The 25,962-nt window shown below is 44.4% G+C and overlaps 1 protein-coding gene across 2 annotated transcripts in view; it reads left to right on the top strand.

The window, feature by feature from the left end:
• LOC311113710 (netrin-1) overlaps positions 1-25,962 on the top strand; it is an 88,407-nt gene that overhangs the window by 32,880 nt on the left and 29,565 nt on the right. For both annotated transcript variants that reach the window (XM_084157015.1, XM_084157016.1), the window contains exon 3: positions 8,422-8,610. In XM_084157015.1, coding sequence (XP_084013141.1) covers positions 8,422-8,610 — 189 coding nt within the window. The remainder of the gene's footprint in view (positions 1-8,421; positions 8,611-25,962) is intronic.

Consider the following 25,962-nt stretch of genomic DNA (forward strand, 5'->3'; position numbering starts at 1 on the left):
AAATGTACGCCTTTCCTACGCACACCTTTCCTACGCATGCCTTTCCTACGCCAAGGGCGAAATTGTGGTGTAGATATTTGGGGGGACGAACAGTAGACGGGGACCAGATTTTTTTTTAACATTTTAAAACGCATTTCCTGCAATTCTACAAAGTTTGACATGACTTATGATGCCTCTCTTGAGGGATATTTGGAGGGGAATTTTGAAAACACAGTATAAGTGGAAGGATAAGTAGAATGCCCCCCAACCCTCCAAATGTGTTTTGTTGTTGACTCATCTTACACTCGTATTTGTGGCAAAAGCAGAAATTGGAGAAACCCCCCCCCCCCCACCTCAAACTTGTATCTCAAACAGACATTTTCAAAAATGCTTACTATTTCCTCATAGAGGATGATGTCATTCACACCATTATGTCGTTGGGGTAAACCCATACCATGCCAACACAGAAAAGCTGCTTTTTAGCATACTTAATAAAAAATTTTTGGAAGGAAAACTATTCAACTCATATTGTAATTAATTACAGGTAATATTGAATAGAATTCTGGAAACACTGGACAATTATTTTAAAGATCGACTTTGGGCAAAAACGCTAAAATAATGGCTTTAAACTGTATAACTGATCAATGCACCATCATACCAGGTCATTTAATGCATAAAAACAAAAACAATTATGAATAAGATATTTGGCCACAGAAGTGCCATTTCTTACCGATCTCTACAGCTTCCGTCCAAAAACAAATCCTGTGAAATGAAGTCAACACATACTGGAGGAGTTACTGGCTAGCTACAAGTGGCTTGCTTAACTTACTACCTACTTCAGTCACAGTGCGCATGACCAGAATGACACATCGATGAACCACCAAAAGCACATCCCATTTCTGTTTGAAAATTGAGATTGTGGAGGAGTTGGAAAAAAAATGTGTGCCCATTAAATCTAATTTCCTGCAATTCTGCACATTTCGCCATTGCTTATGACGTGTTCATATGCTATCTGGGGCCCCCCAATCTCCAGGGAGCCCCCAAATCATTTTTATTTGTATTTTGTATTTTTGTTCTGAATATTGGGGGGGACATGTACCCCCATTCCCAGTGGCAATTTTGCCTATGTCCTACTTACTTCTCAGTAGTTGGTATTCAGACATGGTCTTTGCAGGTGTGGTTAAAACTAATCTAAAACTATTTCTATGTGTATTTACAATCCCATTTTCCAAGCTGATTACTTGGAGAATGCTGTTATTTATATCGGTAAAAATAAAGTAGATGCTTTTTCCACTTGGAACCTGCATAGCTGATGTTTTGGCAGTGTCAGAGGTGTAACTACATTGGAGCTGTCAAAACGGTGAGCAGCTGCTCTTGATCATTGTCACGAAGCAACAAAACCGTCCCACTCGGGTAGAAGTTCAGAACAACAAAGTGTAGGCTATATAGAAATAATGAAGCTCAAATTGAAAATTATTCAACAAAATAATGAGGATTTCTATCAGCCTAATCGAGGTGTAGATTACATCTCACATTCCAGTGTTCGAACTTGTAAACAAGGCTGCATGGGATTTCTCTTAATGCCAATGGCAATGTCCGCTTTAGGTATAATGCCAGGAGCCGCTTGTGGATTTGACAGCACTAACGCAGTTCCACCTCCAACACCGCCAAAACAACCGTTATGCGGATGCCGGCTATAAAGCGGATCTGATTGAATAGAGCCCTAAGTCTGATTCAATAAAGCTCCCTCATTTGATCGAAAGTAAACACACATAATGTCAGCTGTTATATTTTGTTGTTGTTTTTTGGTTTAATTGACTGGCAGCTATTAGATGTCTACTAAACGTCACCAGAGTGCTCTTTCATCTGTATATGATGCACCATTTGAAGTTGTCAGGCCCGTTTAATCACATTGATTTGATGCTATAATTGGATCCAAAGGGAACGTCTCAAAACATGCATTGTTAGGCCTATAAGTATGATGTCATCCATTAAACTCTCTGAATACATTTAATTTATTTGGGAATTCCCAGCTCTGGAATGACATAATGCCCAGCTTTTACCATGGCAGTGTCTGAATCAACAAATAAACCAGACAAAAAAAAAATTGTTCCAATGTAAAAGGAAAAATAACACACAACGAATAAATTACTGTGGTAACATGAAGCAATTTAAGTAATTGTTGTCATGAAGTTTAATGGGTCAGATATATTAGTTGATATCTGAGCAAGTATGATACATATGGCATAGCTACAGCGTTAGCGTAAATATTTCCCCTCTCTCTCTCTCTCTCTCTCGCTCAGATCACTTGATGCTTTGTGTGTGTGTGTGTGTGTGTGTGTTTGAGTGTGTGTGTTTGAGTGTGTGTCTGCTGTTATTATGGGATTTGACATAGTGAGATGTTGTTGGGTTGTTTTGCAAAAAACTGTAATTTTGTTCTCAAGAAACTATTATTTATTTATAAGAGAGAGTAGAATTCCAGGGCATGTGAATTCTACACATACTAGAGCATCGGTGTGGTCCTCAGTCCTGATATGTACAATATTGTCCTGGCTACAAGAGCTGCGGGAAGTAGGCCTAGCTAACTGTCATGAACACCAAGGCTTTTTAATCATAGCCAAGGAAAGTGTCAACATTGAGTGAATCTGTCTGTCTGCCAATAGCCTAAGAGGCTGCTGCCAGTTGTGGATGTGTGAATCAAAATGATTGTTTGCAACTGGTGCACTTTAACTATAATGCAAGGCATTACGGCTGGAGTATGAAAAGATGGAAAAGATTTTAAATCACAGACGATATCATTATACCCCCTATGTAAGGCTTTAAGTTGTGCAAGGAATCTATAGCAGTAGTGTGTGTGTACATTCGTGTGTGTGCGTATGTACTGTACATTTGAGTGTGTGTGTGCACGTGCATGCGTGTGTGTTGGTCTGGCATGGCTGAAGGTGTACCATAGCATGCAGTCATATGTGTACGTTTATCCTATCAGACTTTTTGACCCACTTGTGGAGTGGATTAAAGTGGATTAGATCTGTAGAATGGATCTTGTCTGAGGAGGGATCTCCTGGCTGTATGTCAATTATGTGATCCTCCTACTTTTAGCTGTATGAAGCACAACTCCCTCGCAACTACTGCTGGTGTGTGGCTAATGTAATGTTTCCTTAGGTCTCCAACATTGACCAGTCCTAAGCATGTGTAACCGGTTTGAAATGGCTCGCTAGTTAGCGGTGCACGCTAGTAGCATTTCAATCGGTGACGCCACTCGCTCTGAGACCTTGAAGTAGTTTTTTCCCTTGCTCTGCCAGGGCTGTGGCTTTTGTGGAGCAATGGGTAACGGTGCTTCGAGGGTGACTGTTGTCGATGTGTGCAGAGGGTCCCTGGTTCAAGCCCAGGTAGGGGCGAGGAGAGGGACGGAAGCAACACTGTTGCACATGCTGTCTATAGGTTAGCGGGGTAGAGGGAATTGAAGTACCAACTGTTGACCCTAATAGTGCACTACGTTGTGACCAGAGGGGCTCTGGTTAAAAGTCATAGGATGACATTTGAGACACATTTGGTGCTCAGTGTTGCATCATGCCTTGCATTCTAAAAATGTATGTAATGTGCTGTAATACTGGGAAGTCCTGCTGCTGATGTAACAAACAGAATTCATCAACCCATCCACACATGGACAACATACACTCACACACACACACACACACACCTCCCTTCTCCGCCAAAACCCCTCGAAAACCAAAACAATCGCCAAAGCAGGGACACCCAATATTTTTTCATTTTGTCTTCAGGGGCTTTCTGGGCCTAATCTGATTACTTTCAGGGGCGCCCGTAGGATTAAAAGTAAACTGTGCGTGTAGGGGCTCCCCCGCCTGTTTGTTTTAAACCTAGAGACAGAATAGCGAGAGCCTCCTGCTCCCTATCCCTGCTCCCCTGCTCTGACGCTCTGGTGTTGGGTGTTGCTATTCCGTCTGGTTTGGGGGATAGTGAAGGTTTGAGGCAGCAGGGAGATGGAATTTGTGGGGTTTGTGGAATATCAATGACGGGACTCAGGTCAGTCTGTGACCCCTGAATGTTACAACAGACGGATGGACGGGTGGGTGGACGGATGGACGGGTGGGTGGACAGTTTTTGAGATGAACATTGTTGAAGACGTCTTGCAGAGTGGGTGATCAGGTTCTAATGAAGGTTTTATATGGTGCCAATTAAGTTTGGACTTGTATCAATTTATTCAGTAACAAGCGTTCTTCATAGCAGTGAATTTTCTGAACAAATCTGTCACTATATGAAACTAGACCAACAGTTGTCGACTGGAACTTATTGCAACTTGAGCTTGACTCCCAGGGTCAAACTTTCTCGTTAATTAGGAAAACAAGGAAGCAGGGCTGTGTGTTAGTGATAGCAATGGGGTCAGTCCAAGAGCCTGGGGACCGTTCGGAGCGAACATCTGCCAATTCTGCAACACACACAAACACACTCTCTTTAGATCCAACTCTCTCTGGTGGTCTAATGTGTGGTGTTTCTCAGGATGTGCGAGAAACAGTAACAACTGATAGGCCTAGGCCTCATTTTATATTTCCCGCAAAATACCACAGTATTTTCTTTCTAATATTTCTTCTTCGGCTTTTAATTCAAATTACTTTTTTCAAAACTTATTTGGGGAGGTAAAGGTCCCGTTTTCAGTAGGTGTGAGTGTCATTAGGAGGGCTAAGCTTATCTTGATCCGGCTAACTCAATTATATGTGCTTATATGTGCTTAAAGGGATCAGTTAACACATTTTACTACATACCTGTGGGTCATTAACTAGCGGTGGGTTGCCACGGTAACCCAACCTGAAGGGTTATAGTTGATAGCCCCATGGGGTTAGAAAATTGCCACACTTTTGCTTCCCGGTCTCATTTTTAACTTCCAGATTCAATCTTACATTAAATGTACAATATGCTTAATTTATATGAAACAAAACAAGTAGTAATTACACTACAAATAATTGTGTCATGTCTCCTCATTTAATATTTTCAGTTATCACCTCGCTTTCGTAATAGTAAAACATGTCTTCTCATGCCCTGAAGACAAAATGTGTATTTTATGTATTTATTTAACCTTTATTTAACTAGGCAAGTTAGTTAAGAACAAATTCTTATTTACAATGACGGCCTGTACAATTGGTAAATGGGGAGAGAGAACGCACTTCAAAGCACACAGTACGTTCCAGGCATTCCCATGTGTGTGTGTGTGTGTGTGTGTGTGTGTGTGAGTGTGTGTGTGTGTGTGTGTGTGTGTGTGTGTGTGTGTGTGTTGAGGTGCATTGGAGTCTCATGGTCTTATAGGTGTGTACGCTGAAAGGTCTGGCAGGAGTGTGGCGCTTGCAGCTTTTGTGTTTCTCTATTGAGGGGCAGCCACCCTGAATCCTGCCTGGCCCAAGGAGCAGGTGTGAGTAGCTTATTTCTGTTTGTGTGCATTTGTGTGTGTGTGTGTGTGTGTTGGAAGTAGTGGAAGACAATTGTTCTCTTTCTCTCATTTGGCTGGGGTCTCATCACAGGAATCCCACGGTAGAAGTGTGTGTTGCATATGTTTGCGCGGCATGTGTGTGTGCTTGACAGCAACAGTGGGGACTGCTCTTCAGCCTCTTCTAGACCTCTGTGACTGTGGAGGTGTCTCAACTTCAGATGAGGCCTGTCAGGAAGAGCTGCTGCTGTGAACCCTCAGCACAGAGAATGTCCCAGGTCAATGCAGGTGTTAAAACAACATGGGCCTCATCTTCAGAGCGCTGACATATAGAAAAAAACACAAGTATAACAGGTATTCAATGACGAGCGGCTGTATCCCATAGTTACCACCAAGACAAAACAAGATGAGTATTTGGTTAAACTCAATTTGAAAGGGGGAACTCCACATGAATGAATGGATAAGGGTTGAATGAAGCCTGAATGACAAACGTACCTTTCACAACATTGCAGGAAACGTGATAAGCCAATGCCAGACAAGCAAGCGGAACATCAGCTTTTATCTTCAATTGTTTTTAATTAAATCTAGCAGAAAAGAAAACTACCAGGGTTATGTAATTGTTAAAAAAGTTTGTACTCATAATAACTCATAAAACACATTGTTATTCATATGTTGCTCGGTTTCATGTCATGTAGCATTTTTTTTTTTTTGGAGCCACTCTAAACCCCGGGAGGATTTAATTGAAGAGAAGAAGTCTGACTCTGTATGGGCTATTGTGATGCAGGTCTATCACTTTCTAAGGTTCTAAGAACCAGAAGTTTAGATAAAGGGTGTTTTGCTCTTTCCCATTGGTCGCGCAATGTATCTTTTGGAACCAATTACTGTAGCTTGAAGCGTATTACACCTTTCCATCCCAGTTGCATACTGTATAATAGCCAACATGCCCTGTAGCATATCTCTGTTATTGTAAAGATAGAGAGAATGAAAAAAGAGAGAGAAAAGAGAGAATTAATGCATATTGCCCAGTTGTTGTAATCTCTGCTCCCATCATTAGGCAGGGTGTGAAGGAGTCTGGGTAGTGTAACTATAGAGCTGCCTGGAGCAGTCTGAGCAGTGATCTGGCAGCCTGAGGGAGCGGACACGCCGCACTGAATGTCCATCTGCCGTTCGTTCGCCATTCGTTCGGCCAGTGTTTAGAGACCACCCCTAAAACACACTGTGGGTGTGTGACTGCCGACATGTTCGCACGATTCTACATGTAGAATTGGCTTGCAAATTATGGCTGGCACTGTTCAGAGGTGATAAGTACTCGCCACCGGTAAATGCTACCGGTGTGTCCGTGCCTTAACTCTCTCTGCCGGTAATCCCTAAACCTCCTGGCCTCCAGGCAGAGGGTTAAGGGATGGATAGGTTTCCTATGCGATGCCCCCAAAGCAGATGGATAGTTTTCCACCGTGATGTCCCTAAGGCAGTGAGGGGTGAGGGATGAGGGGGCTAAAGCCCAGGGTGAGCCCAGGCAACAAACACAGAAAATCGACAGTCCCAGAGCAGGAGGAAAACAAGCAAAGAGGACAGCCCTAATTAACGACCCCTGGTGTCCGGTAGAGAGCTGGGAAACCAGACCCTACAGATAAGGGACTGAGCTATGTGTGAACCCCCTGACCCTCCTTCTCTCCAGTCTCTAACATCATTTGTGTGAATGAGCTAATTATAGTGTCTGGACTAAAACACTACAGCCCTTCAATGGATCTTTGTTTTAACTGGTGCAAGCTGAGGAGCGACTCTGTTCCCTAGATTGTGATGGGCACATGATAACAGGAAGTAGCCTACTTGAGTGTGTGTACAGTACGTGTGTTTCGGGAGGGAGTGAGCTGAAAAACATGGGCAGATGTGTCAGGGTGGAGCCCTATCCAGATGTTCCCTCCCTCACCCCTCCTGTGGCATTGGCATTGTGATGCAGTATTTGGTACAGTACACAGTAGTGGGACTATTGTGTCCCGCAGTAAATCATTGATGAGGAAGGGAGACCTGGACGGACTGGTAGATGTGTGTGTGTGTGTGTTGTCGGATGGGGGGTTTAATGAAGTCAAGCCAAGCGACGAGTCATGAATAAACATCAGCTGGCTAATTAAACTCGGCTGTAGCAACTTTATTCATTAGTAAACAAGCAGCAAACACGACCGGGGATTTGGTGTGGATTGATAATACTGTACTGAGACCTTGTCTGGTAGAGTCTGCTAGGAGGAGAGAAGAACCTTGAGAGAAAAAGAGAGAGAGAGGGGGAGAGAGAGTGAACGAGAGAGAGAGCGAGGGGGGGTGGGGGAGAGGGGGTAGAGAAAGTGAAAGAGAGAGAGAGAGAAGAAAGAGAGAGGGGGATGGAGGGCAGAGTGAGAGAGAGAGGCAGAGGAAGCAAGAAATCGAGAGAGAGAGAGAGAGAGAGGGAGAGAGAGAGAGAGAGAGAGAGAGAGAGAGAGAGAGAGAGAGAGAGAGAGAGAGAGAGAGAGAGAGAGAGAGAGAGAGAGAGAGAGAGAGAAAACGACTGGACTCAGCTCAGTGCCTGACCTCATTATCAGGGAAGTTAAAACTCTCACGGTCTTTTACCTTGGGGGGCTGATCTGCTGAGGCCCGGGTGTCAAGTAGGATTTGTATATCTTGTAAACAAACACGTACAGAATACTGCAATTATTCACAACGCTTTATCGGTTGTCAGGCACCATACTGATAATTGGGGTGTGGGCATCAAGCGGTGGTGTAGATAGAGTGCAGTAATCTGTAGAGTTTGTAATTCAATGAAAGAATATATTTTCTTCTCTTTCTTTTCTTCTTCCCTTTATTATTTTCTCTTCTCTTCTGTTTATTCTATTCTCTCTCTTTCTCACTCTCTCCCTCTGTGCAGTGTTTTTTTTTTTTTTGATTTAGCATTGAATTCGCAATTCAAATAAGTTGAAAGGTGCCTATAAAGGCTGCTTAAAATGCAATACCTCCCTTCTTTTCTGTCTCTGCAGCCTGTAACTGTAACCTGCATGCCAGGCGATGCCGTTTCAACATGGAGCTGTACAAGCTGTCTGGGAGGAAGAGCGGAGGAGTCTGTCTCAACTGTCGTCACAACACGGCCGGACGCCACTGTCACTACTGCAAGGAGGGTTACTACAGAGACCTGTCCAAAACCATCTCCCACAGGAAAGCCTGCAAAGGTATGAGGGGTCTGGGGAGGGCTTCTGTCCTGGTGTTAACTCTGGGGCTCTCTTGAAGCTCTAGTGACATGATACACATCTTTTATCCAAAGTTACACTTCATGTCATAAATAGAGTACATTTAGAAATTCTCCTCATCTGAAAACAGCATATTGTGCACATTTTTTAAATGTAATAACCCAGCTAGTCATGTTGACTGGTGAATAAGTAACTGCAAAATCAGAGGAGAACCTAGAGATAACCACTACGTTATGTGGGTCCCTCATCTCCTATCTAAAAGTTAAGAGCAGAATCAGAAGAATTTGAAAAACACAGTGATCCATACATTCCTGGCCTGTCTTACCCCCATCTAGCTCTGTCAGTGGAGATGGGTCAGCAGGAGTCTGTGATGAGGTAGGGGTTTGGGGGGTCTCCTCACTGACACAGAGTTATTTGGCTTCATTTGGGGTGAGGGATGGGGGATGACAGGGCAAGCAAAACAAACAGAGGAGAGGTGTGAAGTGATCCCCGGCGAGGCGCAGGTCAGATGAGTGAGAGGAATTCTGGGATGGGCAGGGGGCGACAGGAGAAGGGGGGCAGGGCAAGAACGCACTTCTACACAGGTGTGCTCATCAGGGTTCATCAGGCAGTGGGGGGGTGTAAAGGACGCCACAATTTCCTGACATTTTTGGCCCCCACCTCAGGAGAGAAGAGGGAAAAAACTGAGAGAGAGAGAGAGAGAGAGAGAGAGAGAGAGAGAGAGAGAGAGAGAGAGAGAGAGAGAGAGGGGGGGGGGGGGGGGGTAGAGGGGGGGAGAGAGAGAGGGGGGAGAGAGAGAGAGAGAGAGAGAGAGAGAGAGAGAGAGAGAGAGAGAGAGAGAGAGAGAGAGAGAGAGAGAGAGAGAGAGAGAGAGAGAGAGAAGAGAAGAAAGATTATGTTTTCAAACCTCCTATAGCTGAAGGGAAAGAAAACATGGAGCTAAAGGTCTGTTCAAACAAGGTGACACCTTAAACATGCCCCGCATACACACACACACATACACACACACACAAACACAAACACACTCTTTAGAGCGCTTCCTTCCAAGGTCGTATAAAAGGGAAAAATTAGACAAATAGAGCTCAATTTTTTCCCACATTATTCACGGAGGAGGTAAATAAACAAACTAATCAATCAGTTTGACAGAGAGGCTTTCTTGTCTATCTGAGAAAAAGTACATCTGTGCTGCTCAACCCATAGACAACCCATAGACACTATTCACAGGAGGAGGGATGCCTAAGTCAATGTATTTCAGCTATTATAATGTTGTTTTCTTTATTTATCCACACCTGACATCAATACTACAGTATGAATGTGGAATAAGTGTCTATTTCCTGTATTGTTTGTGATTATTTGCTTGTGTCTGTTCAATGTCATATTTTCACATAACTGCAAAACATGAATTTGCTATGAAGTTACGTTTCTAAAAGATCTGTCAGTTTGACAGAAAGAGAGAAATTGAGAGTAAACAGTCCGATTTATCCAAACACCACACCCAATATGATTCATTCTCTGCATGAAAAAAGTCCTAATAACGAAAGTCATGGAACCTAACCCAAATATCCATCCATCCCATTCTTGCGGTATTCCCAACTGACATTAACACTTCGGAATGTTGATTCGGAATGCAAACAGACATCCATCATGGGAGGCTGTGTATCATTAACCCCCATACTACATGCCTATGAGGCTGTCTAATTGTTGGGGATTTAACCTCTATTGTTTTTACATCCATCCATCCCTTTTTCATGTGGACAAGACTTGATTCTTTCAGCATCATAACTCACTCTCATGGTGTGTTCTCTGTGATACCTTTAAGTCTGCTGATGCATTTTATTACAGTGTTGATTTAAATAATAATATTTAATGCAATTAACATTTTAATTCAATTACATGTATTCATCAATTATATTTATTCATTCATTTATATTTATGCCGCAGTGCTCCCCATATGTGTAGGAAGCTCCACCATGCTAGTCTTTTACCCCTACTTTCAGATTTTAATAAGGACCGAAATGAATAATCCATTTTACTCCCAGGTGAATCTGAACCCTTTTACTCTGGCTTTTTATTAAAAATGATTTGCTTTACTTGGAGAGCTAATGAAGACCTCTGGTTCTGAGTCAGAGGCCACAGAGGATTTCTGAGGCAGTGTGTGTGTGTGTGTGTGTGTGTGTGTGTGTGTGTGTGTGTGTGTGTGTGTGTGTGTGTGTGTGTGTGTGTGTGTGTGTGTGTGTGTGTGTGTGTGTGTGTGTGTGTGTGTGTGTGTGTGTGTGTGTGTGTCAGAGGCCACAGAGGATTTCTCAGGCGTAGCTGAATTAGGGTCAACAAACTAGCAGGAATTTGCTAATGGATTCACTGCAGCTTTGAGTAGTTAGTTAAGCCAAAGTTGAAATGCCACTCAAAACCCTCAATATGCACAATTAGTATTTGGTTCTATAGCTACTGCAGAGTCTAGAGTAACCAACTTTATTTCTGTTGAGATTTTGCTAGTAGTTCTAGTTTCCTCGTTTTTTTAAAACAGTCATAGAATGTTAGGATTTACTGTAAATTATGAATTAATGGTAGGAGACTGATGCATTAAATATTATGTCAAAACAACTTGTCAAAAAGCTGTGAATAATGCATCAGTGTGGACCTCAAGGCATCTAATTCTGAACTATACGTGTGCATCCGGGACATGTGGGGCTGGCTTTGTAATTCTCTTGACTCCTTTGGGTGCACCAACTACCAACGCTACTGACATGGAAAACTGATAAGAACGCTCTCTGTGCCTCCTTCATCATCTCAATGTCTTCTTTTGCATGACTTTCTTTCACTCTTTTTCCCCGGCTGGTCTTCAACTTTTTTACTCATGCTCGTAACTGCTTGATTTTTCTCTCTTCGCTGCTGATAACTTGATGGCCAAACTGTACACATCTGTCCTGTTACTTTCAGTGGGGAAAAAAAGTATTTAGTCAGCCACCAATTGTGCAAGTTCTCCCACTTAAAAAGATGAGAGAGGCCTGTAATTTTCATCATAGGTACACGTCAACTATGACAGACAAAATGAGAAAAGAAAATCCAGAAAATCACATTGTAGGATTTTTAATGAATTTATTTGCAAATTATGGTGGAAAATAAGTATTTGGTCAATAACAAAAGTTTCTCAATAGTTTGTTATATACCCTTTGTTGGCAATGACACAGGTCAAACGTTTTCTGTAAGTCTTCACAAGGTTTTCACACACTGTTGCTGGCATTTTGGCCCATTCCTCCATGCAGATCTCCTCTAGAGCATTGATGTTTTGGGGCTGTCGCTGGGCAACACGGACTTTCAACTCCCTCCAAAGATTTTCTATGGGGTTGAGATCTGGAGACTGGCTAGGCCACACTAGGACCTTGAAATGCTTCTTACGAAGCCACTCCTTCGTTGCCCGGGCGGTGTGTTTGGGATCATTGTCATGCTGAAAGACCCAGCCACGTTTCATCTTCAATGCCCTTGCTGATGGAAGGAGGTTTTCACTCAAAATCTCACGATACATGGCCCCATTCATTCTTTCCTTTACACGGATCAGTCGTCCTGGTCCCTTTGCAGAAAAACAGCCCCAAAGCATGATGTTTCCACCCCCATGCTTCACAGTAGGTATGGTGTTCTTTGGATGCAACTCAGCATTCTTTGTCCTCCAAACACGACGAGTTGAGTTTTTACCAAAAAGTTATATTTGGGTTTCATCTGACCATATGACATTCTCCCAATCCTCTTCTGGATCATCCAAATGCACTCTAGCAAACTTCAGACGGGCCTGGACATGTACTGGCTTAAGCAGGGGGACATGTCTGGCACTGCAGGATTTGAGTCCCTGGCGGCGTAGTGTGTTACTGATGGTAGGCTTTGTTACTTTGGTCCCAGCTCTCTGCAGGTCATTCACTAGGTCCCCCCGTGTGGTTCTGGGATTTTTGCTCACCGTTCTTGTGATCATTTTGACCCCACGGGGTGAGATCTTGCGTGGAGCCCCAGATCGAGGGAGATTATCAGTGGTCTTGTATGTCTTCCATTTCCTAATAATTGCTCCCACAGTTGATTTCTTCAAACCAAGCTGCTTACCTATTGCAGATTCAGTCTTCCCAGCCTGGTGCAGGTCTACAATTGTGTTTCTGGTGTCCTTTGACAGCTCTTTGGTCTTGGCCATAGTGGAGTTTGGAGTGTGACTGTTTGAGGTTGTGGACAGGTATCTTTTATACTGATAACAAGTTCAAACAGGTGCCATTAATACAGGTAACGAGTGGAGGACAGAGGAGGCTCTTAAAGAAGAAGTTACAGGTCTGTGAGAGCCAGAAATCTTGCTTGTTTGTAGGTGACCAAATACTTATTTTCCACCATAATTTGCAAATAAATTCATAAAAAATCCTACAATGTGATTTTCTGGATTTTTTTTCTCAATTTGTCTGTCATAGTTGACGTGTACCTATGATGAAAATTACAGGCCTCTCTCATCTTTTTAAGTGGGAGAACTTGCACAATTGGTGGCTGACTAAATACTTTTTTCCCCCACTGTATATGTGATGTTTTTAACGGAGGTTGTAGAATATGATATTGGTCCAGTTTTTTTTTCTAGGAGATTCTAGGAATGGAGCCTACATCTGTGTTAGATATTGAATATGTTTTTTATTTTTGGAATCTAGTGCGGATGGAGTCAAGCTTCTTGCTTATGTTCTTGAGAAAGTTACAAGCCTTAGGGCTCAGATACACCAATAGCATTTGCTGGCTGAGAGTACTTAACACCTCTGAACGTAATTTGCGAACCGATTACGCACCAACTTTACATGTAGAATCACATGAAAAATAAAACAGAGCGCAGATGAATGCTAGATCCACATTCAGTGCGATGTGTGCGAGCCGGGCAGACGTAGTAAGTACAGGCGCATCAGTGCCAAGACCGAGAGACTAAAAAACTGTTTCTATTAGCAGGCCATCAGACTGTTGAACAGCCATCACTAGCCGGCTACCAGGTTATGCACACTCACTCACACAAAAAAAACACACAAGCTATCACACACACCTCATACTCACAGACACATGCACATACACACACACACACACACACACACAAACACACACACACACACACACATCCAACGCTGCTGTCCCATGTCATAGAGACATTGAACCACTGGACACTTCCCGTTTCACACTGAGTATTTACAGTTGAAGTCGGAAGTTTACATCCACCTTAGCCAAATACATTTAAACTCAGTTTTTCACAATTCCTGACATTTAATCCTAGTAAAAATTCCCTGTCTTAGGTCAGTTAGGATCACCATTTTATTTTAAGAATGTGAAATGCTTTTATTTATTTCATCACATTCCCAGTGGGTCAGAAGTTTACATTCACTCAATTAGTATTTGGTAGCAATTGTTTAACTTGGGTCAAACGTTTCGGGTAGCCTTCCACAAGCTTCCCACAATAAGTTGGGTGAATTTTGGCCCATTTCTCCTGACAGAGCTGGTGTAACTGAATCAGGTTTGTAGGCCTCCTTGCTCGCACACGCTTTTTCAGTTCTGCCCACACATTTTCTATAGGATTGAGGTCAGGGCTTTGTGATGGCCACTCCAGTACCCTGACTTCGTGGTCCTTAAGCCATTTTGCCACAACGTTGGAAGTATCCTTTGGGTCATTGTCCATTTGGAAGACCCATTTGCGACCAAGCTTTAACTTCCTGACTGATGTCTTGAGATGTTGCTTCAATATATCCACATACTTTTCCTTTCTCATGATGCCATCTATTTTGTGAAGTGCACCAGTCCCTCCTGCAGCAAAGCACCCCCACAGCATGATGCTGCCACCCCCGTGCTTCACGGTTGGGATGGTGTTCTTCGGCTTGCAAGCAACCCCCTTTTTCCTCCAAACATAACGATGGTCGTTATGACCAAACAGTTCTATTTTTGTTTCATCAGACCAGAGGACATTTCTCCAAAAAGTACGATCTTTGTTCCCATGTGCAGTTGCAAACCGTAGTCTGGCTTTTTTATGCCAGTTTTGGAGCGGTGGCTTCTTCCTTGCTGAGCAGCCTTTCAGGTTATGTCGATATTATGTGGATATAGATACTTTTGTACCTGTTTCCTCCAGCATCTTCACAAGGTCCTTTGCTGTTGTTCTGGGATTGATTTGCACTTTTCGCACCAAAGTACGTTCATCTCTAGGAGACAAAACGTGTCTCCTTCCTGAGCGGTATGATGGCTGTGTGGTCCCGTGGTGTTTATACTTGCGTACTATTGTTTGTACAGATGAATGTGGTACCTTCAGGCATTTGGAAATTGCTCCCAAGGATGAATCAGACTTGTGGAAGTCTACAAAAAAATGTCTGAGGTCTTGGCTGATTTCTTTAGATTTTCCCATGATGTCAAGCAAAGAGGCACTGAGTTTGAAGGTAGGCCTTGAAATACATCCACAGGTACACCTTCAATTGACTCAAATGATGTCAATTAGCCTATCAGAAGCTTCTAAAGCCATGACATAATTTTCTGGAATTTTCTAAGCTGTTTAAAGGCACAGTCAACTTAGTGTATGTAACCTTCTGACCCACTGGAATTGTGATACAGTGAATTATAAATCAAATAATCTGTCTGTAAACAATTGTTGGTTAAATTACTTGTGTCATGCACAAAGTAGATGTCCTAACCGACTTGCCAAAACTATAGTTTGTTAACAGAAATTTGTGGAGTGGTTTAAAAATGAGTTTTAATGACTTCAACCTAAGTGTATGTAAACTTCTGACTTCAACTGTAAATACTGTACTCCTGACATAGGTCATTCTAATATTTATACTACATTTAACATTTAAGTCATTTAGCAGACGCTCTTATCCAGAGCGACTTACAGTTAGTGCGTACATTATTATTATATATTTTTTTTCATACTGGCTCCCCGTGGGAATCAAACCCACAACCCTGGCGTTGCAAACGCCATGCTCTACCAACTGAGCTACATCCCTGCCGGCCATTCCCTCCCCTACCCTGGACGAATTGTGCGCCGCCCCATGGGTCTCCCGGTCGCAGCCGGCTACGACAGAGCCTGGATTCAAACCAGGATCTCTAGTGGCACAGCTAGCACTGCAATGCAGTGCCTTAGAACACTGCGCCACTCGGTACTACTGTACTTTGTATTAGTTACACTGTTTATACACACCGCATATTTATTTACTTATATACTGGATTCTTGACATAGCTAACTTTAATATATCTACTGCTGTACACATTCTTAATATACAATATATTGTGTAAATTTTCTGGTGTACATACAGTGCATTCGGAAAGTATTCAGACCCCTTCACTTTTCCCACATTTTGTTACTTTACAGCCTTCCTCTAAAATGGATTAAATCAAATAAAAAACTAATCAATCTACACACAAGACCCCATAATGACAAAGCGAAAACAAGTTTGTATTTTATTTTAGAAATGTTTGCAAATGTATTACAAATCAAAAACAGAAATACCTTACTTACATAAGTATTCAAACCTTTTGCTATGAGACTCGAAATTGAGCTCAGGTGCATGCTTTTCAGCAGCAGACTGGGAGACTAGTCAGGATCGAGGGACAGATGAACAGAACAAGTATAGAGAGATCCTTGATGAAAACCTGCTCCAGAGTGCTCATGACTTCAGACTGGGGCGAAGGTTCACCTTCCAACAGGACAACGACCCTAAGCACACAGCCAAGACAACGAAGGAGTGGCTTCGGGACAAGTCTCTAAACGTCCTTGAGTGGCCCAGCCAGAGCCCGGACTTGAACCCGATCTAACATTTCTGGAGAGACCTGAAAATAGCTGTGCAGCGACGGTCCCCATCCGACCTGACAGAGCTTGAGAGGATCTGCAGAGAAGAATGGGAGAAACTCCCCAAATACAGGTGTGCCAAGCTTGTAGCATCATACCCAAGAAGACTTGAGGCTGTAATTGCTGCCAAAGGTGATTCAACAAAGTACTGAGTAAATGGTCTGAATACTTATGTAAATGTGATATTTCCATTTTTTATGTTTTATAGATTTGCAAAAATGTCTAAAAACCTGTTTTTGCTTTGTCATTATGGGGTATTGTGTGTAGATTGATGAGGAAAACAAACAATTCAATCTATTTTAGAATAAGACTGTAATGTAACAAAATGTGGAAAAAGTCAAGGGGTCTGAATACTTTCCGAATGCACTGTAGGTATAGATTGCATTTTGATTACTGTTACAGTGCTATTTGGGTTGTTAATTGGATTCGTCCCAACGTTCTTGATTTTTGTTTTACTTTTTAAAAAACATTTTAATTATTTGTGTACTTGTTTGACATTTTACTGCATTGCTAGGAGCTAGTAACATAAGCATTTCGCTGCACTCCGCTATAAAGTCTGCTAAACTGTGTGCGCGACCAATACACTTTGATTAGTCTTTAGCTAGCAGTCTTAACCTTCATATTCACCTAATCAGTAAGATCATCATCATTACCACAAACACCTCCTAGATTAAGTTTATCACGTTTATTTGTTCTTTATCCGTGTCACTAAATGAACAGCGTCCAATGGCAGTGACACATACACACCAACACACACACACGCACACCCACATCCACCAATCACAGACACCGTTACTGTACTCCCATAGGCTGTGAGCTCAAAGTCAGAACAGCAGTACAGCAAACCCCTGTGGTCTAAACCCTTGCATGCCACCATGTAATTAACACTAGGTCCCCACACTACTAGGAAATAATAACTCATCTCATATGCAAGAGAAACTTCCTATGTTTCTCTGTTAGTTTGCCCTAACTCCTTCAAACTCAGTGACGCCTCACACCAAAATGAAAGCATAAACAGATTCCATCATCATTTATAAAATCCTCAGCTTACCTAAGGAGTTTTATTCAATTTAATTCCTGAAACTAGCCAGAGTGAAAGACCTAATGTAATTATAAGCAAACGTTTTCCGAGTTAGGCTGCGGTGTTCGATTACATCAAAATAAGACTTACAATAAAGAATCCATGGTAATTACGCTGAGGTGACAAATTATATTATGCATGATCCCGTCTGCTTGCCAGTTAAAACATTTGCACAAAACTATATTTGGAACTTTGCTGGCAGTGAGTGAAGATATGAATCTGTCACTGTGTTACACAGGCAAACACACATCGCTGCCAATTAGCAGTAGCACTTCTGCTCCCAGAGGGCTCTCGCCCCTTCTCTCTCTCTCTCTCTCTCTCTCTCTCTCTCTCTCTCTCTCTCTCTCTCACACTCTCTCTCAATATTAACCACCTCTCTCTCTCTCTCTCTGTTAATGAAGTTACCACATACAGTGCTTTACCTATTATATATCAACTCCTATGAACGATCTTATGCTTAGTGCTTAGCTTCTAAAATTCTTTCAAGTCCGGCATATCATAACTCAAGACAATTCAATGAAAACTAAAACCATGTAACTAATTTATGTTCGCTCCTCCAGTGACATAAATACGCACCACGCAGCAACACTAAAGTGACAGCAATTAAGGGCCTCAGTTATTTATTGTTCAACAGGAACCTTTGCTGGGTAGCTCTTGGACAGAATAAGCCCTTTAGCAATCCAAGAGGGTAGAAGAGTACAGAGTCTTGCTTTTGTATGGGAAACTCGATCACTTCAAATGACTCCCATGTGAGACCATTGTGAAGGAAACTGAGAACAACGGCCATTTTGGCTCCGAAAGAACTGTGCCCAGAGCCTAGATTTATGGCTTCACCCCTCATTGACAGAGCGTAAACACAGAATGCATTTCGATTGAGGGCCTGGGCCCTAAGTGACTACTTTTGAAAGGTGCATCTTGTTCGTTTCTCTAACAACTTTGTTGGTAGAGCTAAAGTAATTACACATTTTGGCCCACTGTCCGGGCATGGCCCAAGGCCCACCATACTTAGAGTTGATTGGATAGGGAACCTGTTGTTGATAGCACACAGGTGGTTGGGCCTAAATCACATGCAAGTGTAGATAGTTAATTAACATGGTATGATAGCCAAGGTGGACAACAAGGTAGAAGCTCTCTGGGTGGTCTGGTTACTAATCTAACAAATTTAGCACCACAAATATTATTGTTATTATTTTTTTTTGAGGGTAGATCAGCTTTAAAATTGCAGATAGATTGTAACTTCCATTAATGTAATTGTCTGCATCACTTCCAATGCCCCATATATTTTTTCCCGGAAATATATATACAGTATATAAATATATATATATATATACAGTGGGGAGAACAAGTATTTGATACACTGCCGATTTTGCAGGTTTTCCTACTTACAAAGCATGTAGAGGTCTGTAATTTTTATCATAGGTACACTTCAACTGTGAGAGACGGAATCTAAAACAAAAATCCAGAAAATCACATTGTATGATTTTTTAAGTAATTAATTTGCATTTTATTGCATGACATAAGTATTTGATCACCTACCAACCAGTAAGAATTCCGGCTCTCACAGACCTGTTAGTTTTTCTTTAAGAAGCCCTCCTGTTCTCCACTCATTACCTGTATTAACTGCACCTGTTAGAACTCTTTACCTGTATAAAAGACACCTGTCCACACACTCAATCAAACAGACTCCAACCTCTCCACAATGACCAAGACCAGAGAGCTGTGTAAGGACATCAGGGATAAAATTGTAGCCCATCCCTGCACAAGGCTGGGATGGGCTACAGGACAATAGGCTTGGTGAGAAGGCAACAACTGTTGGCGCAATTATTAGAAAATGGAAGAAATTCAAGATGACGGTCAATCACCCTCGGTGGGGCATCAATGATCATGAGGAAGGTGAGGGATCAGCCCAGAACTACACGGCAGGACCTGGTCAATGACCTGAAGAGAGCTGGGACCACAGTCTCAAAGAAAACCATTAGTAACACACTACGCCATCATGGATTAAAATCCTGCAGCGCACGCAACGTCCCCCTGCTCAAGCCAGCGCATGTCCAGGCCCGTCTGAAGTTTGCCAATGACCATCTGGATGATCCAGAGGAGGAATGGGAGAAGGTCATGTGGTCTGATGAGACAAAAATAGAGCTTTTTGGTCTAAACTCCACTCGCCGTATTTGGAGGAAGAAGAAGGATGAGTACAACCCCAAGAACACCATCCCAACCGTGAAGCATGGAGGTGGAAACATCATTCTTTGGGGATGCTTTTCTGCAAAGGGGACAGGACGACTGCACCGTATTGAGGGGAGGATGAATGGGGCCATGTATCGCGAGATCTTGGCCAACAACCTCCTTCCCTCAGTAAGAGCATTGAAGATGTGTCACGACCCGGTGCGAGAAACAGTCACTAATAATTGTCAGAACCCAGAAGATGAGGCAGACACAGCAGTACTAGAGATGGTGGTTTAATAAAGAACAAAATCTTCAGGCAAAGAAACTTAATCCACAATGTCCAAAAATAAAGCCAAGAGGCACAAAGAGGAAAACCTCCAAAAAACAAAGAAACTCCACAAAGTGGTAAAAAACAGCAGGGAAAAAACAAACCTCAAAAGACTACTCAAACAGAACACAATAACTAAACCAGAGAACCTCTGGAAAAATCCCACCAGAGAAATATCAATATAACACAAGGCTTGGGCTGGGGCTGGGTGCTAACTTACAAACACTGAGCAAGGAACTGAGGAACACACAGGGTTTAAATACTAACAAGGGAATGACCTACAGGTGCAAACAATAATTAGATCCAGAAAAAACAAAAGGTACAAAAAAGGTGCAATGGGGACATCTAGTGACCAAAACCCGAACAGTCATGGCCAAAACCTGACAGAATCCCCCTCCTAGGAACGGCTCCTGACGTTCCTACCAGCCTTCTCAGGGTGGAGGGCCCTGAACTGACGAATGAGGTCAGGGTCCAGTATGTCCTTGGCAGGAACCCAGGAGCGCTCCTCGGGACCGTAGCCTTCCCAGTCCACCAGATACTGCCAGGACCGCTGCACCCGGCGGGAATCCAGTATCCGGTGGACGGTATAAGCCGACTGGCCACCGATGACACGGGGCGGAGGGGGAGGTCTGCCTGCCGGAATAAGGGGAGAAAAAACAACAGGTTTTAATAAAGAAATGTGAAATGTTGGATTGATCTTAAGGGATCTGGGTAAGTGCAGGCGAAAAGTAACGGGATTGACTCTCCTGGCAATCTTAAAGGGACCGATGAACCTCTGGGACAGCTTGCGAGACTCCACCCGTAGAGGTAGGTTCTTAGTTGAGAGCCATACTCTCTGGCCGGGGTACAGGGTAGGACCGGGACGGCGACCTCTGTTGGCTTGTCGTTGGTACTGCTGAGAGGAACGCAGAAGATTAAGACGTGCCTTCTTCCACGTAAGCCGACAGCGTCTGATGAACCTCGAGGCTGAAGGTACTCTGACTTCTGCCTCCTGGTCCGGGAACAATGGAGGCGCATAGCCAAACTGACACTCATGCGGGGACATACCAGTGGAGGAGGAGCACAAGGTGTTGTGCGCGTACTCGGCCCAAACAATGAAGGATGACCAAGTGGACGGGTTGTTGGAAACCATGCATCTGAGGGTGGTTTCCAGCTCCTGATTCATCCTCTCAGTTTGGCCATTGGACTCCGGATGGTACCCGGAAGATAAACTGGCCGTGGCCCCTATGAGTTGGCAGAAGGCCTTCCAAAACCTTGAGGCGAACTGGGGACCTCTGTCGGAAACCATATCTTGCGGGATCCCAAAGACTCGGAACACATGGTTAATCACCAACTCAGCTGTTTCCTTGGCAGAAGGTAATTTGGTCAAAGGAACAAACCTGGCCGCCTTAGAAAACCTGTCGATGATGACTAGGATCGTAGTATTACCATGGGACGGAGGAAGGCCAGTGATAAAGTCCAATGAGATATGGGACCAGGGTCGGTGGGGAATAGATAGAGGGTGAAGGAGTCCTTGAGGGCGAAGGTGAGAAGATTTGCCCTGGCAGCACACGGAACAGGCCTTGATGAAAGTGGCAACGTCTTCCTTCATGGTGGGCCACCAGAACTTACACTGGATGAACTCCAAGGTGCGGCCTACGCCCGGGTGACAGGTGAGGCGAGAGGAGTGCCCCCACCGAAGGACTTGGGACCTTGCTGCCTTGGGAACAAACAACCGATTAGCAGGACCTCCACCAGGGCCCGGTTCGATGGCTTGAGCTTGTTTCACGGTATCCTCCACTTGCCACGAGATCGGAGCCACGATCTTAGCGGCCGGAAGGACAGTCATGTCAGTATCTTCTCGAATGGCAGGAGAGTAGATTCGTGACAAGGCGTCCGGTTTGAGATTCTTCGACCCGGGTCTATAGGTGAGGATAAACTGAAATCGGCTGAAGAAAAGAGACCATCGAGCTTGTCTGGCGTTCAACCGCTTCGCCTGCTGGATATACTCCAGATTCTTGTGGTCCGTAAGCACTTGAAACGGTTGTGAAGCCCCCTCGAGCCAGTGTCTCCATTCCTTCAATGCCATCTTAACCGCTAGGAGTTCACGGTCCCCCACATCGTAATTCCTCTCGGCCGGGGTAAGCCGGTGAGAGAAGAAGGCGCAAGGATGAAGCTTCTTGTCTTCCCCCCTCTGAGACAGGACAGCTCCAACCCCAACCTCTGATGCGTCTACCTCCACCACAAAAGGTTCCTCCGCCGTTGGTAGTGTCAGGATGGGAGCAGAGATGATGCGCTGCTTGAGTCCTTGGAAGGCCGTCTCAGCTTCTCTTCCCCACAGAAACCTTGTGTTGCCACCCTTGGTTACCGCCGAGAGAGGGGCTGCCACCGAGCTGAAGTTCTTGATGAACTTGCGGTAAAAGTTGGTGAAGCCCAGGAAACGTTGAACTTCCTTAACTGACTTGGGGGTGGGCCAATCCGCTACCGCCTCTACCTTCTTGGGGTCCATCTGGACTCGTCCGGGTTCCACTATAAATCCCAGGAATTGTACTCGAGAGGAATGGAATTCACACTTCTCCGGCTTAACGTACAAATGGCTGTCTAGGAGGCGTTTGAGCACTTGTCTGACATGCTTAGTGTGTTCTTGAAGGGAGCTCGAAAAGATGAGGATGTCATCCAAGTACACAAACACGAAGATGTTAAGCATATCCCTAAGCACATCGTTTATGAGCGCTTGGAACACAGCCGGAGCGTTGGTCAGGCCGAAGGGCATCACAGAGTATTCGTAGTGACCAGTAGGCGTGTTGAAAGCGGTCTTCCACTCGTCCCCGGGTTTGATCCGCACAAGATGGTATGCGTTCCGCAGGTCAAGCTTGGTGAAGACAACTGCTTCCTGGAGCAGCTCAAAGGCTGTGGCCATAAGAGGTAGCGGGTAGCGGTTACGGACGGTTATGGCATTGAGTCCCCGGTAGTCGATGCAAGGTCGTAATCCGCCGTCTTTCTTGGCCACAAAGAAAAACCCTGCTCCCGCCGGCGAGGTAGATGGACGCATGAGGCCTGCTGTCAGAGCATCCTTGATGTAGGTATCCATAGCAGCTCGTTCGGGAGGAGAAAGGGAAAAGATCCGACCCCTGGGAGGGCAGGTCCCCGGCAACAGGTCGATGGTGCAATCGTAAGGTCTATGGGGTGGTAGTTTGGTGGCCCTCTGTTTGCTAAATACCAGTTTGAGGTCATGGTAACACTCGGGAACTCGGGACAAGTCGATGGATTCTAGAGACTCAGAAGGAGAACTCTGGGAACTCGGGAAGATACAAGTGGCTTGGCACGTGGGACCCCACTGCTTGATAGTGCCCACAGACCAGTCGATGTGAGGGTTATGGCTGTGAAGCCAGGGATAGCCAAGGACGAGAGGAAACTCGGAACAGGCGATCAGATGAAAGTTCATCACTTCCTTGTGTTGGGAAACTGAAAGTCGTAAGGGGGTAGTGGCACGAGTGACAAGTCCAGATCCCAAAGGACTTCTATCCAACGTAGTAACCCTTATGGGGTCACTTAGAGGTTCAGAAGGAACGCCATTCTCCTTCGCCCAGATCCCATCCATGAAGTTACCTGCGGCTCCAGAGTCTACCAAGGCTTGAAGAGAAACCTCGTGGTCGTCCCAGGAAAGGGTAACAGGAATGAGCAGGCGGGAGTTGGATGGATGGGAGGAGGTTATGTTTCCCGTTACAGTCCTCCCAGGCCTGCACGGGAGAGTGCGTTTCCCTGGAGCCCGGGACACGTGGAGCGGAAATGACCCGGTTTGCCGCAATATAGACAGCATCGCTCCCTCATCCGGCGGTCTCTCTCAGCCTGGGAGATGCGTCCAACCTGCATGGGTTCTGGTGGAGCCAGCGAGGATAAAGGTGGAGACTCGGAGTTGGAACCGATAGGAACTAGGGTGAGCGGTCTATGGTTTTGTTCTCTCTCTCTCAGACGCTGGTCTATGCGTGAAGCCAACTTGATAAGGGACTCGAGGTTGTCCGGTGGTTCCCGAGTGGCCAGTTCATCTTGGATGGTGTCAGAAAGACCCTTCAAAAAACACACTGTGAGCGCCTCGTCGTTCCAGCCACTTGCTGCTGCCACAGTGCGGAACTGGATGGCATAGTCCGTCACGCTGCGCCGACCTTGGCGGAGAGTCAGGAGCTGTTTGGCTGAGTCAGGGCCGTTGGTAGGACCTTGAAACACTCGCTTGAATTCTTCAGCAAAGGTAGAGTAGCTGGCACAGCAGGGACTTTGGGCATCCCACACAGCAGTAGCCCAGGCTAGAGCCTTTTCCGACAGCAGGGTGATGATATATGCTATCTTGGACCGGTCGGTGGGAAACGACGATGGTTGCAGCTCAAAGGAGAGAGAACATTGGGTGAAAAACCCCTTACAAACACTTGGGTCCCCTGAGAACCGTTGGGGAGGCGGCAGACGAGGTTCCGCCAGGGGATTAACTGCCAGGGGCCCTTGAATCGGATGAACTGGAGCAGAAGCGGTTGCCGGGGAAAGTCGATCCGAAATCTGCTTTATGGAAGTCAGCATCTCTGACAGAAGTTGAGAATGTCTAGCCATTAAGGCCTCTTGCTGACCCAGAGCAGCTTCGTGGCGTTGGACAGTCCCCTCATGGTGGGACAGCATGGAAAAAAAATCCTGGGTACTGGCTGCCTCTGGGTTCATAATAATGGCTCAGTGTTTCTGTCACGACCCGGTGCGAGAAACAGTCACTAATAATTGTCAGAACCCAGAAGATGAGGCAGACACAGCAGTACTAGAGATGGTGGTTTAATAAAGAACAAAATCTTCAGGCAAAGAAACTTAATCCACAATGTCCAAAAATAAAGCCAAGAGGCACAAAGAGGAAAACCTCCAAAAAACAAAGAAACTCCACAAAGTGGTAAAAAACAGCAGGGAAAAAACAAACCTCAAAAGACTACTCAAACAGAACACAATAACTAAACCAGAGAACCTCTGGAAAAATCCCACCAGAGAAATATCAATATAACACAAGGCTTGGGCTGGGGCTGGGTGCTAACTTACAAACACTGAGCAAGGAACTGAGGAACACACAGGGTTTAAATACTAACAAGGGAATGACCTACAGGTGCAAACAATAATTAGATCCAGAAAAAACAAAAGGTACAAAAAAGGTGCAATGGGGACATCTAGTGACCAAAACCCGAACAGTCATGGCCAAAACCTGACAAGATGGGTCGTGGCTGGGTCTTCCAGCATGACAACGACCTGAAACACACAGCCAGGGCAACTAAGGAGTGGCTCCGTAAGAAGCATCTCAAGGTCCTGGAGTGGCCTAGCCAGTCTCCAGACCTGAAACCAATAGAACATCTTTGGAGGGAGCTGAAAGTCCGTATTGCCCAGCGACAGCCCCGAAACCTGAAGGATCTGGAGAAGGTCTGTATGGAGGAGTGGGCCAAAATCCCTGCTGCAGTGTGTGCAAACCTGGTCAAGACCTACAGGAAACGTATGATCTCTGTAATTGCAAACAAAGGTTTCTGTACCAAATATTAAATTCTGCTTTTCTGATGTATCAAATACTTATGTCATGCAATAAAATGCAAATTAATAGATTCCGTCTCTCACAGTTGAAGTGTACCTATGATAAAAATTACAGACCTCTACATGCTTTGTAAGTAGGAAAACCTGCAAAATCGGCAGTGTATCAAATACTTGTTCTCCCCACTGTATACACACATATACAATTGAACTCTGAAGTTTACATACAGTACACTTAGGTTGGAGTCATTAAAACTCGTTTTTCAACCACTCCACACATTTCTTGTTAACAAACTATAGTTTTGGCAAGTCGGTTAGGACATCTACTTAGTGCATGACACAAGTAATTTTCCCAACAATTGTTTACAGACAGATTATTTGACTTATAATTCACTGTATCACAATTCCAGTGGGTCAGAAGTTTACATA

This window comes from Coregonus lavaretus, assembly GCF_964263955.1.
Source record: "Coregonus lavaretus genome assembly, chromosome: 40".
NCBI lineage: Eukaryota > Metazoa > Chordata > Actinopteri > Salmoniformes > Salmonidae > Coregonus > Coregonus lavaretus.